General features: G+C 41.3%; 1 protein-coding gene across 1 annotated transcript in view; it reads left to right on the forward strand.

Moving 5' to 3' along the window:
- The window catches only part of LOC145413373 (zinc-regulated GTPase metalloprotein activator 1-like), a 62,048-nt gene extending 44,044 nt beyond the window's left edge, over positions 1-18,004 (forward strand). The window contains exons 6-13 of the mRNA XM_080283052.1: positions 4,089-4,126; positions 4,789-4,835; positions 5,563-5,649; positions 7,006-7,050; positions 13,707-13,818; positions 14,934-15,068; positions 16,954-17,080; positions 17,649-18,004. Coding sequence (XP_080139178.1) covers positions 4,089-4,126; positions 4,789-4,835; positions 5,563-5,649; positions 7,006-7,050; positions 13,707-13,818; positions 14,934-15,068; positions 16,954-17,080; positions 17,649-17,725 — 668 coding nt within the window. The 3' untranslated portion in view covers positions 17,726-18,004. The remainder of the gene's footprint in view (positions 1-4,088; positions 4,127-4,788; positions 4,836-5,562; positions 5,650-7,005; positions 7,051-13,706; positions 13,819-14,933; positions 15,069-16,953; positions 17,081-17,648) is intronic.
- The last annotated feature ends 907 nt before the right edge of the window (positions 18,005-18,911 follow it).

Genomic DNA, 18,911 nt, shown 5'->3' on the forward strand with positions numbered 1-18,911 from the left:
CTTCAGTCCCATCCCATTCCGTCCCCGTATCCCTCCTCCTCTCCCTGTTACCTCCTTCCCTCCCTCCCATCACTCCCTTCCATCCTGTTTACACCCTCCACCCTCGTCCATCCTCTCCTAATGATCTCCCTTTCCTCATTTCCCAGTTGTCATATACTTTTCTCCTGTTGTAGGCCTATTTTCTTTCCATTTTAACTGCACCAAAATTTCCTTCTTCTCTTCTCCATCTTTTCTTAATTTTTTTTTTCCTCTTCACCTCCTTGTCAACCGCCTTTGTTCTCTCCATTTTCTTCCTCCTTCTCCTTTCTTCTTTATCTTCCCATAATCCTTTTCCTTCTTCTCTTTCGTCTCCCCTTCTGTCTCCTTCCCCTTCCTTGTCTTCCTTCTGTTTATTCTTCCCCGTGAGCCCTTCCCTGTCTTCTTTTATATTCCCCTTTCATTCTTTCTTCCCCATCCCCATCTGCCCTCCTCACCTATCTCCCTTCCTCGTCCCCCTTCTCTCTTTCTCTCTCCCCCCTCTGTCTTACTCTCATTCTCCCTCTCCCACGTTTCCTTTCTCCTTTCTTCTCACCTACCCTCCCTCGTTCTAGTTTTCCTCTCCCCATCCTTCTTTTACCCTCTATTTTCCTCCCTTCTTCCTCCCCATTCCACATTTTTCTACTCCCTCCCTCCCTTCTCAGCTCCCCTTCCCTTTACCTCCCACCCCATTTTCTCCCGCATTGTTTTCTCTTCTATCCTTGCTCCCCCTTCCTCTCTCCTCTCACCTTTTCCCCCTACCACCTCCCTCCTATCCCTCTCTCCCTTTCCCTCTCCTTCACCCCCTCCCCCCGTTTCTTCACACCCCATCAGAGGGAAAAGAAAAAGCTGGTTGAAAGTCTTGAAGGCCGCGTCTTTTCCAGTGGTCGAACATATTGGATTGTTGCTCGAGGGGAAGCCAGAGCGAGGGGAGATGAGGGAGGGGAGAGAAAGAGAAGGGGTTAAAGTAAGGGGGAGGGAGGATGAGGGGGTTTCGTTAGCGTGGAGAGAGGGGGGAAAAAGAGGGGGAGGAGGACACGAGGGAGGGGTTATGTAGGGGAGATGAAGGGGTAAGTTACTGGAAGGGGAAAGGTTAAGTGAAAGAAATAGGAAGGGATTAAATGGAAGGGAGAGAGGGGTGGAGACAGGGGTCTGAGGAAGAGGGAAGGGGAGGGAAAGGGCTGAGTGGAAGGATGGAGGAAGAAAAGGTATGTAAGGGAGGGAACAGGGATGAAGTTAGAGGACGAGGGGTTAATTGAGGGAGACAGGAGTGAGAGATTATTACTTTTTTTTATGCATGGAAGAAGGAACCAAATGCCAGAAGCCCGTAAAGTTGTTCCCTCCAAGAAAAAACAAAACCAAGATAACAGAGAGCCAAATTCAAAATATATTCATTTCTAGATAGTCTGTACACACTGCTTTTGAAAGACTGGAGGTCATTGACAGTAGGAAATACAGATAGAGGAAGATAGTTCAGGAGTTGAACTGTTGCATACTTGAAGGATTGGGAGTAACGGTTAACTCTTTCATTAGAGGGATGGACAGAAAAGAGATGAGAGTTTGTTGCTAGACGGGTGCTCCATGCCCGCTGTAGTGGTGGAGGGATGCAAACAGACAGTTCAGAGGAACAACTATAGACCATTGAAATATAGAAAATAGATAAAGATGCAACAGTGCGGGGAAGAGAGAGAGGCTTATGGGAGCCAGTAGGAGGAGGAGAGCTAATGAGACGAAAGGCCTTTGACTCCACCTTGTTGAGAAGAGCTGTATGTGGGGAGCCTTGTACTCCACACAGGGGCGAATGAAACCCGTGTACGAAGTCAACAGCTGTGCGGGGGTAATGAAGGCACGGAGTCGGCTTAGCACACTTAATCTCTTGGAAGCAAATTTTACAAGAGAGGTAATCATTATTATCTCTCCAAGATAAACTCCTAGAGAATGAAGCCCCAGGTATGACTAAAGATGATGTAGGGTTGAGATGGATGTTCTTAAAAATTAGAGAATACTCGTGCGGAAGAATTTGACGAGTTGAAAGATGTAAGAACTGAGTTTTTAAAGCATTAAAAATAACAAGGCTACTTTTACCCCAATCAGAGATATAAACCATGTCAGACATTGTGTCATAGCCTCATCCCTTGTTTGTTGAAGTAACTGAAGAGATGGACGCTGCGGGAAACGATTGGAAAGATGAAGGGTGGAGTCATCAGTGTATGAGTGGATAGGGTTAGATGTACAGCTTAGAGGGTCATTGATGAATAGAAGGAAGAGAACTGGCGATCGAATAGAACCTTATGAGGGAGAGGGGAAGTAAAAGTAATGAAATGAGGGCTGGAAAGAGGTTATGAGAAGGGGAAGAGAAGAGAAAACTTAAGGATTGGCTGTAGAGAAATGGATTAATAGGAGTAAGGAAAAGGGAAAGGGAATTGGAGAGAGAGAGAGAGAGAGAGAGAGAGAGAGAGAGAGAGAGAGAACTTTTAGGGTGGGGGAGAGGGGGGACATTGAGGGGTGGAAAAGGGGGGCGGAACTCAGCCAATATTGGTTAGACGCTTGGGGGTGAGGGGGAAATTAACCAGGGAGGGGGGCAGGGGGAATGGGGGTGTGGAGGGTAGAGGGAGCGTGAGAGTGGTAGAGAGAGGGAGCGGAATGGAGTAGTTAAGGATGGAGCAAAGGGAGGGGGAGTGGAGAGAGGGAAGGAAAGGGAGGTAAGAGGGATGAGGAGTAGAGTGAGGACTAGGGGAGAGGGGGTGGAGGGAATGTAAGAGGGGCAGAGAAGGGGGAGGGAGGCAGGGTGGGAGTAGGGAGGAAGAGGAGAGGTGACGGAGAGGAAAAGGGAGAGAAGTTTGAGGAGAGAATAGGGCATTTAGGAATGGAGAGGAGGGAGAGGAAATATTGGAAGGGGAAAGATTGGCAGAGGAAATGTGTCTGTGGTCCTTCTCACATTTTCCTGCCGGGTTTGGTTGGAGGGATTAGTGAATGGGAGGAGTCTGCCTATTCAGTTCTTCTCAGTTTCCTCCCATTTTATTTTCACCAGAATCCCTCCTTTTCTTACCAGTATTTTTTTTTTTTCAGTCCCCATTTGTTCTTTATTTTTTCATTTTCATTTTTCTCTTTCCCATTCATCGTTTCTACATTTATTATCTCTCTCTCTCTCTCTCTCTCTCTCTCTCTCTCTCTCTCTCTCTCTCTCTCTCTCTCTCTCTCTCTCTCTCTCTCATTTTATTTTCCTTCCTCCCCTTTCACTTCTCTGTCTCCTCCCACCATCAGACCTCCTCTCCCTCTCTCCCACCCACTCATTCTTTTCTCTCCCTTCATTATAGCCATCCCTTACTCCCCTCCTCTCTCTATCCCCCTTCCTCCATCTCTCCCTCACCCTTCCCTCTCCTTCCTCCCCCCACATTCTATCCTCCCCCTTCTCCCTCATTCTTCCCTCCCCCTCCTCTCTCCCTCCTTCCTCTTCTCTGGTACCTAATTAAATCTTATTTGACGCCTGCGGACCTACACTTGTGGGAGAGAGAGAGAGAGAGAGAGAGAGAGAGAGAGAGAGAGAGAGAGAGAGAGAGAGAGAGAGAGAGAGAGAGTTTGGCGTTTGTTGTGTTGTGAACAAGTTAGAAAAATAGTTAGATAGGTCGATAGGTAGGTAGGTGGGTAGATAGGTAGCCAGACAGATGTAAATGGAGAGAGAGAGAGAGAGAGAGAGAGAGAGAGAGAGAGAGAGAGAGAGAGAAGGAAATTTTGAGGCGTGAGCGAGTTCAGTGGGATTTCTCTCTCCTTTGATGTGGTGCTCCTGATTGGCTGACGTGGTGTTGTGGTGTCTTCTGATAGATAGATAGATAGATAGGTAGGTAGGTAGATAGATACAAAGGTAGATTGGAGGTAAGTGGGTAGGTAGTTACGTATAGATTTATGTATTTATAAATGTAGATAGATAGATAGATAGACAGATACAGTATATAAAATAGATAGGTAGAGAAGATGGGTAGACAGATAAATAGAATATATGTATTGATAAGTTGTATAAATTTATTAATACACCCATTGACCTGTTCTTTATTCCATTTTGATGTCTTTCGCAGGTATCATCACAGTACTGGACTCCAAATACGCAGAGAAGGTCAGTCTGAGACCCACTTTACGGACTTTGAAGAACTTATCACTTACCTAGATTTGATTCGAGAGTATATCGCTGCAGACGAAAGAAACATTTTCTTTTTTTTTTTTTAAGATTTGATATAGTATTTTTTTCCTCCACGTATCTGAAAATTTTAATTGCATATCTCTCCCGTGGCTGCTTTTCTGTATTAGTTTTCCTTTCAGAGACAAAAAAAAAAAAATCAGGTGACCAGTTCTGTTTCTTTTCTCGGTATAACTAAGAATTTACCTTTCTTCAGTTTACTAATGCAGCAGTTAGTCTTTAAGCACAATTTTTCCCCATTATTTTGCTGATACCATTACTCGTTTATTCCCCGTCTCCCTCCCCTATCTTGCTCTCCATCTTTTTATGGCCAGTTTCTCCCTACCCTGTATGTTGATTTTGTTATTAGGTTTTACACGTACAATAATTGGGTCTGTGTTTAGGTAATGTCACCTTCATACAAATGTTCAGTATTCGATCGTTACTCTTGCACTTTGGAGTAGAAAATGCTTCCCGTATATATTTTACTGTGTGTGACTGTGATATGTCATGAAGTACTGGTAAAGCTTCTGTTGTTAATAATTTGCAGTGCCATTACAGTATTTTTGTTTCCTAAACCTCGGTATTACATAATCTTGCAGAACCTGACGGAAACGCGGCCAGAAGGACAAGTTAATGAGGCGGTCAGGTCAGTTTTACACACACACACAAAGTTTTCCTCCCTAACATTTGTCCTCATTTTTATTGTTTTCGTTTTAGATACACTGTTACTTTCTGATAACAGAGCAGTAACATTTCCAGAAGGTATTGAGCATCATATATTTTTTTGAAATATGCTAATGATCTGAAATTTTGTGTTTACTTCATTGTGAATATCTGTAAATAATTCTTGCTCTTTTAATGAAAACGATATATTATAGTTTTGCATGAGTAATCATGCCCAGATAATGTGCAAAATAATGAAAGTAATAATATAAATAGATATAATTTTAATCATATAAAATACTATTAGTTATAATAATGTACAGTATTTAAGTTTGCAAGATCAGGGCCAGTATTCTCGTCAGTTGAGGAAGCTCCCTAATACCTGTTCCCATGAGATATACTAGGCTTATTATACCTTACTTCTGTGGTACATAAATCCCTCTAATATCGTCATACTCTGCATACAGTATTTAACACACAAAAGAATATTATCCAGCAGTATCTAAAAATAAATTGGTAAGAAGGAGGTGGTAGGGAGCCTCCTTGAGCTATTAGAATATGGGTCCAGATAATAAACAGTATAGATTAAAATACTGTTTTTGAGAAGTAACTCTGACCAGATATAGTAAATCAGAACACAATTTTCCAGTGTTGGTAAGTAACTGTGACTGGTGTAGTAAATGTTAAAACATGCCTTTCCCTTTGCACAGGCAAGTAGCGCTGGGTGACCTGCTAATCCTGAACAAAACTGACCTGGTTGACGAACACCAGCTACTCCTCACCACTCAGCTTGTCAGGTCAGTCATGGATAGGCAGGGACAGACAGGGGTAAGCAGGAACAGACAGGGATAGGGAGGAACAGACAGGGACAAGCCAGGATAGGCAGGGGTAGGAAGGGATAGGCGTGGAAAACAAGGGAAATACAGAGATAAATGGGGATACATTCAGGAAGGTAGGGTAGACATGAGAGGTCAGGACTAAATAAGAAAAGACAGGGATAAGTAGCCTGGTAGGAGAAAGTATCGGAAAATAGGAGGATGAGATAGGAGGAGGGTAAGGAGGAGAAAAGCAGACAGAAGAGAGACAAGGGAAGAGGCAGAAATGCTATAGGTAGCCTGTTAGGGGGATGTATGGAATGATGGGAGGATTTGGAAGGACCTGGTTAGACAGGACAGAGGAAGGAAAGGAAGAGGCAGGAATAGTCAGCTAATGTGGTCCATTAAGGTAAATAGAAAACTGGGGGATGGAAAGAAAAGAAAAAATAAACTGAAGAGAGGAAGAGCTAAGGAAAATGAATGTAAAAAATAATCGGATGAAACTAGAGGGAACTACTGGAAAGAAAAAAGGATATATATACAGTATGTATATATTTTGAGTTTTACACCATGTCCTCTTTTTTCAATAAGGGCTGAGGTGTTGCCCCTGGGTAGAGGACTTAGGTTTGGAGCGTGTAGCACTGTATAACCGAATGCCCTTCCTGATGTCTGCCAATGACCCTTGGGTGGACTCGAATCTCTGACCCTTTGGCCAGAGCGGAGCACTCTGCCTCACTGAGCCATATATATATATATATATATATATATATATATATATATACAGTATATATCAGAGAGAGAGAGAGAGAGAGAGAGAGAGATATTCAAAAAAGAAATAGGAAAGAAGGCTAGGGAAGAGGGAGGGAGGGGAATGACGAGTGAGGGGAGAAGTGAATGATTGACTTGATACCTGAGGGTCAAGTAGGGGAGTGAGGGATGGAGGGAGAGGGGAAAAAGGCATTGAGAGAGAAGGGGAGTGGGAAAGAAAAAGGGAGGAATTCAAGACAGGGAGATAGAGAGATGTGCTGAAGGAGATTAATAAAATTAGGTAAATAAACTGAGATTTGATTTGTGATTTGTTCTGTGTGAGAAATGTACATGAATATGTAAGTTAGCTCTGACCTACCTGATAGATTCAAAGATAAGAGTTAGGTAATATATACAGTACAGTATAAGAAATTATTATTTCTCTGCCTTAGTTATAGAAACAAGTTATCATTCTAAAAAAATATAAATTTTATCTCTATATCCCTCCAGAATATTGCAAAATTATATAGAGCCATTAGGTATAAGTATAGAAACAGAACTGATTAGCTGTTGTAATATCCCTCTGTACAGAAACATCAACAGCTCAGCTCCAATCATCCAAACGTTGCGCTGTCGGTAAGTTCATAAATCATGGTTTAATAGTTTCTTGTAAAATTGGGATGTTGATATTCACTGTGTACCACTGGGACTGCGAGTATAATGCATCTGACGTTAGACACAAAGTTGGAAGCACATATTCAAAGTTCAGTAGTCCTTCTGTTTGTGTCAGCTCTGAAGCCATGCATAATATGGTACAGTTCACACTGTCTGTGTTCATAAGAGAATGACTACCTGGTATCTCACTCATTTGTAATGTTATAAATGTAGGCATTTCGATGAAGTATACACTACCAGTAAAAAGTTAATGCTGTCAAGGGGAATAAGTTGATCATCCATCCCTCACTGTATAATTGTGGACTCCAGGGGTCCAGGCTCAGGCCTCTCCATCTAAAGCAGGGCAAAATGATTTGCATTACAATATTTTACTGTTACACTTCACTCTTTAAAAATGATGCTTTCTCTGTTTTATATAATGAGTACATTACTGCCAGATGAGTACATTACTGCCAGATGATTTTGTCCATCTTAATATGAACATCTATATTTTGCTTATTAGAAATAAAATTCCAGAGCTGTTCCTAAATTAAGTGTTGGTTGTTTGGATCAATGGCTGACAATTTCTTGACTGTGCCATACTTCCTACAAAAGAAAACACTGTATGTAGTAATGGACAGTACCTCAGTCTAGTAATACCAGGACTTACTGAAGATCTGGGTGTGGCTGAAGTTCTTACTTTTTAATAAATGAGAGTTAAGTTTTTATTTTGGTCTAATGTATGCATTAGTTCTAAGTAATTCTTTGTTACTTTTGTATTTAATGGTATGTGTATCTGTAATGATGAATACACTATAACTATTATGTCAATTTTGTATTTCATCGGACTGTAATTGTACAGTACTGTGTTTTGTGTGATGAAATATCTTATCCTTTTTACTCTATATGTATTTCCTGGCCTCCTGTTTGATATGCATCCTCTCATTTACTTCCCCTCCATCTCACCTGCCTACATGTCATGCTGCTTCACAGCCTGTCCTTTGCCCTCGGCATCTAACCTTGGCCTCGGAATATTAAGTTGAAAGGAAGGGGGACAAGGAGAAGGGATCAATGCTGCTGAAATGGTTTTAGAGTAATGTACATTTTTGTAAAAAGAGAAAAATATTTACCATTTCCTTTGTAAGTGCAGTATGGGTTTGTTATCTCAGGTATGGTTTTAAGAAACAGGGCTCTCCCAGTTCAGTTTCCATTTGATGATATAAGTAATGTATGAAAATATATTTACACAAAGTGGATTTGTGTCAAGTAGGGATATAGGTGATTGTTGCCAAAGAGATAAGACCCCTACGGAGGGAAGATAGAGGGGACTGAGGAAGGAAGGGAAGAGAAGAGGGAGAGAGTAATGTTGAAGGTGACCTGGGGTGGTAGGTCACATTAGCATGCATAAGACTGTCATGGGGAATGATGTGTCACTCAGGGAAGGAATTACTTGCTGCCCAGTGAGGAGGAAGGAAATGGCTATATAGGCAGAAATCGGAAGGTCAGAATAAGTTAGAACAGGTGAGAAGGACGCAAGCTAGAAAAGAGCAGGAAATGAGAGGTAATTTGAGTCGGGAATGCTGGGGCAAAACTGAGCAGAGCAGGTTAGTGGTGATTAAGATTAATTTACTAAGGTGGTTTACACATTTTGGTCATAGGGTGAATGAAAGTTTAGTTCCTGCACCATATGGTGTCCATCTTGAGCTGAATAAAATGATTTCAGAAGTAGAATGAAATATAAAAAAAGTCATTGCCATGTTGAAGAGATTAAGATTGGTTGTTTTTAGTCCTATCATTCAGAAGTGTCCTGGAGCCCGATGGAATTATCAGGTGATAGAAAGAATGAAATTTAAAAATCAGCATCACATATAAGGGAGGGAGACCAACAGTAAGATCGAAGGATGGGGTTTGAGACTTATGGATGAGGATGGTTTGAGTTGAAGAGAGGGCAGCGTAATGGCAGAGGACAGCATGGCATGGAGGCAGTTCATTAGTGGCCGCTCCTTCTGGCATTAAGGCTGTAGATATAGATAGATCATCATAGTGAAGGGATTGAAGCAGTGAAGTTTATGGAAGACAGGTGATGAAGACTATGAACAGGCTAGAAGGGATATGGTGGGAAGAATGCTAGAGAGAGTGCAGTTTGGTGTGGAGGGAGGGGATGAGAGGAGTTTGGAGGTAATTTGTTGCAACCACCTGAATGAACTCTGGGACAGGTGAAGATTGACATGGAAGAACATTTTGGGAAGGCAGTGGCAGTGTTCAGTGGAGGGTGGGAATAATAGAGGAGCATGGAGGCATTTTTGCTGCAACCACCCAAATGAGCTTAAGGATTAGATTGAAGATAGAGCAGGGTTGGTTAAGATAAGACAGGACAGAATGTTTCAGAAGTATGTCAGACAGGCCAAGAAACAAACTAGTAAATAACATTAAATAAGGAGCATATTGATAATCTAAAAGAATACTAGAGAAATAAGAATGTAGAAGGGTATTGTTGAGATAAAGCTGGGCAGGTGAAAGTAAGATGTAGCAAAATGAAATAAAAGTAAGCAGAACAAAACAAGAAACAGAATGGTAAATATAACTAGAAACAGATTGGTATATACGATAAAAAATAAATTGATGTAAGGAAGCTAGAGAAATTAGAGTGGAAAGGGATATGGTAGAGATAAAGCAGGAAAAATGAAGACAAAACATGTATGAATGAGACAGAAGTATGCAAGATAGAACAAGAAGCAAATTTGTAAAGAGTATTATGTGCAACCCTCAGCAACTTATCCCTTGGAATAGGAGAGAACAAGTATGAACAACTGCAGTACAGTGTTCTTATATTATAAAAATCAGCTAAAGGAGACGAAATGGGAATTGAAACCCCTCTCCTTCGCTCTTTGTATTGGCATAATGGTTTTGGTGATGCCACTGCAAGGTCTCTCTTGTGGTACTGGAGGGGAGGGGTGCAGGAGATGGGGTAGATTCTGCCCAGAGTTATCAAGTAGCCTTTGCTATAGATCTACTTAACCAGTGTGAGAAAGTGAGCCAGTGATTTACAGCAAGATTATGTTTTTAATTGCCCCAAATGATGACACCATTGCACCTTTGTGTAGTAGACATAAAGGCCTCTCAAGTAGCCATGACCTTGGCTGACTCTTTCCCTTCCATTGTGTCTTTTAACCTTTACCACCGACACATTTTTAGCTGACATGGGGGGGGGGTGAGGGTGGCTAGTATCTGGGATGAAAAGTCAGTGGTACAACCATAATCTGGATAATAGTAGTGATCTCTGCTCTTTCTCATGTCATTTAATTCCTATGCTTCATGTTTTCCAGCCTTCTCTCTCTCTCTCTCTCTCTCCATCCTCTTCCTTTGTATTTCACTTCCCCCACTCTTCTTTTCACTGGTTATCTCATCCTTTTCTCTCCATCCTCTTCCTTTCCTTGTCTTCCTTTGCCCTTCTTTTCCTAGATTCCCTCAGGCGTTTTTCTATATTCTCTCCCTTCTCCCATCTTTTCCTGTCTTAACCTCACCTTTCTCTCCCATCGAGTATGTGTATTCTCCCTTCCTATACTATTCAGTAAAAATATCTCCTTTCCATAACCCTCCCACACTTTTTCCTTTCCTTGAATGTCTCCCCTCTCATCGTGTCAGTCTCTGCTTCCCTTCTCTCTCTCATCTCGCCATCCCTAAACTCTCCCCACCTCTCTCTCTCTCTCCGCACTGCTGCTCACTCTTCTCTTTCTTCTCTGCATACCCTCTTATTTTCCTTTTCTGTTTCTCGTCCTGTCTGTCTTCTTCTTTTTCGTCTTTTTTCACTTTCATCGTTAATCCTTCCCTCCCTTCATCTCTTCCACTATCCCGGTGCTCCTGTCCCCATTCTCTACCTCACCTTTCCCTTCTTTCCTTGCTTCACCTCTTTTTTATTTTTTTCCTTCCTCACGCCCTCTCCTTTCTCTCCCTGCCTCACCTCCCTCTCCATTCTTTCCCTGCCTAACCTCTCACTCCTTTTTCTCCCTCCCTGAAATCTTCCCCTTCCCTCCATCCAGTCTCTCTCTCTTCGGCTTCAATTGTCTCCTCTCCACATATTTTCTCTTACTCTCTTCCTACACTCTACTTTGCTTACCTCCCCTCTCCTCATTTCTCCCTCTTCCTACTCTCTCTTTTCTCTCCCTGTCGTATCTTTCCGTCTTCTGGTGTTCCCTTCTCCATCTCCCTTGCTTTTTGTCATTTCCCTGTCCTACTTACTCCCTCTTCCATTTCTAATTTTCTTTTCCCACGTACCCCCTTCCTATTTATGTTCTTGCCTACCTTGTTTTCTCTCTGTTTTCCTCATCCCCACTTCCACTTCCTCTCTCCACCTCTCTCTCCCTCCCATACCCCTTTTCTCCACCGGCCTGTCCTCCATTCTTCGTTGTTACCTTCTTCCACCTCTCCTTTTCTCACCCCCCCCTAACCCTTCCTCCTCTCTTTTTTCTCCATTCAGCCATCTCCCCTGTTTTTCTCCCTTTCTCGCTTCCTCCTCCATTTCCTCTCTTCCTTTTCCTTTCTCCCTCTCATACCTCTTCCCACCCCTTTCTCCCCCTCCCCATCATCACTGCTCTTTCTTCCCCTTGCCCCATCTCAGTTCCCCCCCCCCTTTTTCTTCTCTCTCCTTCTCTCCTTTTCTCTCGATCTTCCCCTTCTTTTCCCTCCCTCCTCATCTCTCCTCTTTCTTTTGCTCTCCTCTCCTCTTCTCTCATCTCCCCCGTCTGGTCTCCCCGTGTGTGTGAGTGGGGTGGGGTGGGGTGGGGTGTGAGTGACAAATTTGATCATCCCCGGCGGAGCGTGGACGCATCATCTCTTTCTGTGGCACTCCTGCAAATCAAATCACCGCCACCACAGCCACCACAGACGGGAGAGAGCTGGGGGAGGGGAGAGAGGAGAGGAGTGAAGTGGAGTTGAGAGGAGAGGAGAGGAGAGGAAGGGAGAGGAGCAAGGAATGGAGAGGAGAGGAGAGCCTCCCTCCCTCCCGTGTCCTCCTTCCTCTGCATTCCTTCTTTCTTGTTTCATCTACCTGTCCTCCTCTCCCTTCCTCTTCTCCATATTCTCTGCTTCCCACCACACCCACCATCTTTGCCTTCCTCACCCCCCTTCTCCTTCCATTCCTTCCTGAGCTCATTCCCATCCTTTTCCCTCTTTTCCTCTATTCCCATTCTATGCTTACCTCCACACCCACATCCTCCCTCCCTTTCTGATATTGTCTCTCTCACCTCCTTCCTCCTCCCGACCCCCTCACTTCATCCCCACCTCTCTCCTCAATGCCACCCTTCCTTTTCTGTATTTTCTCTTACCTCCACACCCACTGCCTGCCTCCCTCATTTCCCACCACTTACTACATTTCCCTACAGCCTCCTTGAGCTCATCTCCATCCCTCACCCCCAAGCCATTTTTCTCCACTTTCTTACCACCTTTCTCCCGTCTTCCCCTCTCTTTCCTTTTCCTCCACACCTTCCGCCTCCCCCACTCCTTCCCTTATCCTCCTCTCCCTCCTTAACCCCCTCTCCCTCCCTCATCCCCCCAAGCTCATTAGCACCTTCCCTCACCTCCCTCTGTTTGCCCGCCCTCAGAACCGAATAATGAGGTGCCCCCACAACAAAATTCACACCCTCCTTTTCAACATTTCTTTCCCCAACCCTTGCACGCAATCTTTATTTGAGTTTTTATCCTTCATAATCAGCCCATTGCATTTAATAAATATTAACTATAATCATCATCTTTATTATTAGTATCGGTTCATAAGTATTCTCCATCATCATCATCATCATCATCATCTCGATCATAACCCCTTTTCCCAGTAAACATTGCGGTGGATAGTTTTTTAGATACAGCACTTTGCATTGTCTAAGTATACTCATACATTTATTTTTATTACATACATTTCCCCCCATTTTGTCACACCGTGTTCATGTTAATATAATTTATTGCCACGGCAACTAATTCCAACCCTTTTGCCTTTTATTATTTTCCCAAACTTTTGCACGCTTTTTTTTTTTTTTTCTTTTTTTTTCATATTTTGCTGCTGTTTTCATATATGTTTTTACTTTTATTTTGTTCTGTCCTCTGTGTCACCATTTTATTGTCCTGTTCATTTACTTGTTAGTTTTACTCGCAGATCCCTCTTCACATTCAGATTACTTTCCTTTCCCAGTTTGTTTATCTTGCCACTTCTTCCCAGTTTATCAGCGTATCTCTTCGATCGTTATTACCAACACTTCCAATTAGCATGAATGTTGTTGAGGTTAACTTTCTCCATCTGCATAAAATTTCGTTTGTTACTTACCGCTTACTGTGGTATTGTGTTTACATCTTTGTCCATGAATTTGCAGACATTCTTTTGTACACCAAACCTTTTTAGAGTCAAAATCCGTGTTATTGGTCAGATAAAATCCTTTCTGTTCATATCATTTCAGCTATGTGATACGTATGTAATTTTGTATCATCACATTTTTTTTTTTCTTAACTAGGTAATTTTTTTTTTTTTTTTTTTTTTTTTTTTACAACACACCACCAGTCAGTTAATTTTTTTCGTGTTATTACTCACTGCCCAGTTTTGATGATTGCAGGGTAGACATAACTTTATCAGATCCCTATTTTCTGTGCTTCAGGGTGGACTTAGACAAACTCTTGGACCTCCATGCCTACGACCAGTTTGACTCAAGGGGCTATGAGATGACACTGGAGGGACGGTTTGTACAAGGGGCCCCACATTTGGACCAGGTGAGGAGCGAGAATAAGTAGGAGAAGGCGAGGGGGGGAAGTGAGGAGGGACAGAAGAAATTTTGGGAGTGAAAGGAAAGAGGAGAATGGAGAAGCTTTGGAGGGGGAAGGGAGGAGGTGATAGAGAAGAAAGTTAGGGAGTGTAAGAAAAAGAGTGAAGATACAAAAGGGAGAATGAGAGATTGATGGGATAAGAGATGCTGAAGGAGGGAAAAGAAGTAATGAAAGTGATGGAGAAGGTTAAAAGGGATAGGTGATGGAAATAAAATAGCAAGGTGAGAGAGGGGAAGGATGAGAGTGAGAGAGAATGAAAGTAAGAGAAGGGAGGGAAGGAAAGGTGAAGGAGAAGAAGGAAAGTCCGGGATAGGAAGGAGGGAGGGGAAGGAAGAATTGTAGTGAGAATGAAACAAAAGGAAGAGAAGGAAGAAGGCGAAAGAGGAAAGGAAGAAGGTGAAAGAGGAAAGGAAGAAGGTGAAAGGGGAAGGAAGAAAATAAAAGTAGGGGAAAGAATATGGATAGAGATAAAGTATAGGTGGGGATGAGAGAGGGAGGGATAATAGGGAAGCCTTACATAAGTATTGTACTAAGAAGAGAGAGAGAATGTATACAGCACTTAGGTTCATTGAATATCTTGCTAATGGACTGGGTATGCAAAATGAGAAAGAGAGGTATGAAATGGAGAGGAAAGTAATTATGATGATTGGTGCCACCACATGAAGGCATCCCTCTCCAAAAGAAAATACAAATGCAGGAGACCTAAATGGAGGGTCAGTGAAATGAGCCATGCATCCATTCACTCATCATCTCACCCTTCAAAGTTCTTTGTCCACCAAATACTGAATAGTATGTGGTTGATTTAGTTAAGTCACTCATACAACACAGGGAATAAAACTAATCCTTGACTGTCAAATTATGTGAAAAAAGGTGCAGTTGCTGTCATGTGGATTTCTGTATACTGTGTATTTCACCCATCTGTTTAATTAGGAGTACTGTAGTTTTAAGTAAAAATAGTGTAAGTGCATGTGTGTTTGTTTATTTGTGATTTTATTTACTTTCTGTACTGTATTAAACTTTTCAGTTTAATAAATATGTACAGTATGTGACTTTACTTGCAGCGTGTGAAAACAGTAACGGTGGAGGTTGATGGTAGTGTGACCCAGTCGGGCCTGGATACTTTGGCTGAAGTGTTATTGTGGGAGAGATCGTTGGCTACACCAACTGGTCAATCTCCTCTTGTTTACCGCATGAAGGTACTATGGCTTGATTGTAAAGCAGTACAGTAGTTCAGTAGTACTGCATATTAGTAAGCTGAAAATACCAGTAAGTTGATTACAGATGTGTATGTCCTTGTTTTCTCTTAATTTTGGGAAATTTATACTGGATCAGAATGGAAAATTCTTTACTCTTTGTCACAGATATACTACTTCATTCATATACAGTTTTACTAAACAGGAATAGTTTTCTGTGGATAAATAGTTTTGTGTAAAAGTCCTATCTAATGCAGTTTATCTGTCTTATTCTTTTAACATTAGAAAGAACAGATTTGAAGGGAATATTGGTACTATTTTCTTATTGGTGTGATTACCATCTTGCTGTTCATGTTATTGCTTTCGAATTGTAATTATCATTGTCTGAAGTGTTCTGCATGTGCCGTATCTTTATTATGACCCTTAGATGTGCAGCAGGGTGATGTAGAAAAACACCAGCTATGGACAAAGTTTTATTCCTGACCAGTTTCAACATTGATCTTCAGAGAAGCATCCTCTTCTCTTTATTGTACTTTTATTTAGAATTATTTATTTAGAATTATTTATTCATGGAAAGTAATTCCATCTCATGCAGTGTTTGTGATAAGTGGGTGCATAAGAGATGTACTGGTATTATAAATGGACTGCAAGGTAATGCTGATTTCACATGTGCAGTGTGTTGGGGAGAGCTTGTGGAGATCGTCAGACGTGAAAGGTTGATCTTGCTGGTGAGTTTCTCAAGTGTGTGGAAGAGTTTTGTTATTTGAGAGACATGTTATGTGCTAGAGATGGAGCTGGCCAGAGTGAGGCTAGCGTGAGGAGTGGTTGGAAGAAGTTCAGGGAGCTGTTGCCTTTCCTGACATTGAGAGAGCTCTCTCTCCATACTAAAGGATCTTTGTATGCAGCATGTGTTCAGAGCGTAATTTTGTATGGTAGTGAGACCTGAGCAGTAAAGGAAGAGGATATTCACAGGCTCAAATGTACAGAAATGACAATGATTAGGTGGATGTACAGTGTGTCTTTGAGTGTGAGGTCTAGGGAGGCTAGGTTTACAATGGAAGTGGTAGGATGGGACTGGAGTGTATTGGTGTTGTGATGAGGAGAGGTAGATTGAGATAGTTTGGGCATTTGGAGAGGATGGGGGATGACAATTGGGTGCAGGCAGTGAGAAGTGTTAACGTTAGGAGTAGGATTGCGAGAGGTAGACTGAAAAAGACCTAGGATGATGTCATTGAGGTGGTCTCAGGGGTAAGGTACTGAATAGGAATGTTGGCAGAAATCAAGCAGCATGGAGTGCCATCAGGTAACCAAGGCTGATGCGTGCATGCATGTTGGAACCTTTAATAATGAAATGAAATAAAACTATTTATTTGTATTTGAAGAAACACATGGGCAAAACTAGTCAGGAAAAATGTTTTATCGCTAAGCCATATTTTCTTAACATTACCCTCATAGAACTCTCCCAGGGTCATATTAATGTTGGGATTGGCCTATCTTTTTATGCATGTGGCACACTAATATTTCGTTCTATGTTTCTTATACAGTGTCTATATCAAAATGTTGTTTGTGACATACAAGAGAATGATGAGCTGTAATATGCAAAATACATCACTTAGAGAGAGGTGTTAGAAAAACTCTTCGCTAACAAGAATACTGCCTTAAGTGTCACAATGTGAGACTGATGCTAAACCCTCTTAGCCCATTTGATGGGCAAGATTACAGTACAATAGTCAGATTGGAGTGTTGATTTGACTAGTAGTCAGAGAAACTCATTCATGTCTCATAACTAAGGTTCATCTCATTTCTTCCAGCAACTTAATATTCAGATTGTAAGAGTGGCCCAGTTTTGTTAGGTAGACTCAAACTAACTATAGTAATGCCATTTTAGGGGCTGGTCTCAGTGGTGGGCGAGGAGCGACGAGTAATGCTACAAGCAGTCAAAGAACTGTATGAAGCTGAGCCTGTTGATCCTTGGCCAGCACACACTCCAAGGACGTGCAAGCTCATCATCATAGGTGAGTTGGGGAGAGGAGGGTCTAACTAGGGTAGAGGTAATTGTTTATGGGTGCAGTTGATAAAGCTGTGAGCCATAGGGCAACTTGTTAACCCATTCATTTGATGATGTAATTTTTCAGTACTTGTTTAAACCCAATAGTTTTTCTTCTCTTAGGGAAGACTTCCAGATGTGCAAGGGGTTATTAAGCCTATACCTAACTCCCCCAGTATGAAAAATCTCCCCTAAGCTAAGTATAATCATTTGGAATCTGTAATGGGAAGGAAATGAAAAATGTGTTTGTGGATTGAGGATTTAAAAAAAATATCTAGGTACGTAATGGAATAGATTAGTATATAAAGAGGATGGATAATTTGTTCAGTGTCAGGAATTGGATATTTTACGTATGGGGTTGTCATCATTCATTAATGAGCGTCAGTTTAGATGATTGTTACATGTTTTTTAATATAATTACAGTATACTGTACTGTATTGTTATTGATGAAAAAAAAAATAGTGGATTATGATGTATCGATTAATTTAGATAGAATTAATGTTACTTTTGTGTTAATAGTTCTTTTTTCCACACAGGAGAGAACCTGGATGAGGACACCATCAGGCAGTTCATCAGCTCCCTCATCACCAACACCCCCATCACCATTCCCTGATGCCATATATATATTGATATACAGTATTTTTATGCATTTTCATGACCACTATTCCCTGATACGTCTTGCAGTTATATTTTTCTCAGCTTCAGACCTGTAATAGTATCAGATGGGTAACAGCCAGTCCTGAATTACTCTCTTTGAGATGTCAGGGCCTAAGATTTGGCTACCATAGTCCAGTCTATTTTGCTTGGTGGCATTACATGATATATAGCCTTCAGTCAACTCTTGGGATGAAAGTTGTACACATATCATCATAAATATGTATTCTTGTAAACATCTCCACTTAAGATACACAGACACATACCAATATAATGAAACAACCTCTTATGATCTTGTGTAGGTGAAAGCACATAGGATTCCCATAAAGGACTGTAATGTAAACTTCGGAATAAACACTTCTGGATCATCATTAAGTGTTTGTGTAATACTGTACTGTATCATAATTTTTACTTTTGTACAACCTAAAGAACAGTTCATGCATCATCAGTCTTTATATGTTGTCTTATTTGTAAAGGAACAAGTGCATCCTTATCTCATGCTCATTTTATTTTTGTTTTTATTCCAAAGTTAATAATAGAAGTTTGCAGAGATCTCAGTAACAAAAGTTCTGCCTCGAATATGGTTATTTTTACTTTATTCCAGTACTGAAGATGCATATTTTATTTTAAGCACACTTTACCATATTTTATATCCATTCAAATTTTTTCACCCATTGTTATTTAGTACTGGTACTAGATGTAGTAACAAATGGTGTAATTTGGGTACAGTAGAGAAAAGAGCAGTGAGGGTAGACTGTCAGTAGTAAAATTTGACCAGTACATTTTTTCATAAACTGCATCTTTATCCTTTTATGTTGTTTTGCTTTAGCATACCATATGTGTATTTAACGTTTATGTGGTGGGCTCATTTAAAACCAAATCTTAGATTAAGTAACAAGCCACAAAGCATTTGTGCTTATTTTATCTGTCATATTTTATTGCAACTGTATGGTTTCCTAGCAAATGGAGTGATGAGAGATAGAAACATGTATAGATGAAGCAGCTGGGAAGTGTTTCTTCCACTACCATCCCTTGTTGATAGGATCTCAGGAGGAGACAGGGCATCAGAGATAGTTGTGATGATAACTTAAGTTTGGTAGTATTTGTCAAATTGTATTGTATACTGTTCATTTTCTTCAGTTTTT

The sequence above is a fragment of the Coenobita brevimanus genome, chromosome 96 (genome assembly GCF_032717465.1).
Source record: "Coenobita brevimanus isolate Jiangsu-jjx chromosome 96, ASM3271746v2, whole genome shotgun sequence".
NCBI classification, from domain to species: Eukaryota; Metazoa; Arthropoda; class Malacostraca; order Decapoda; family Coenobitidae; genus Coenobita; species Coenobita brevimanus.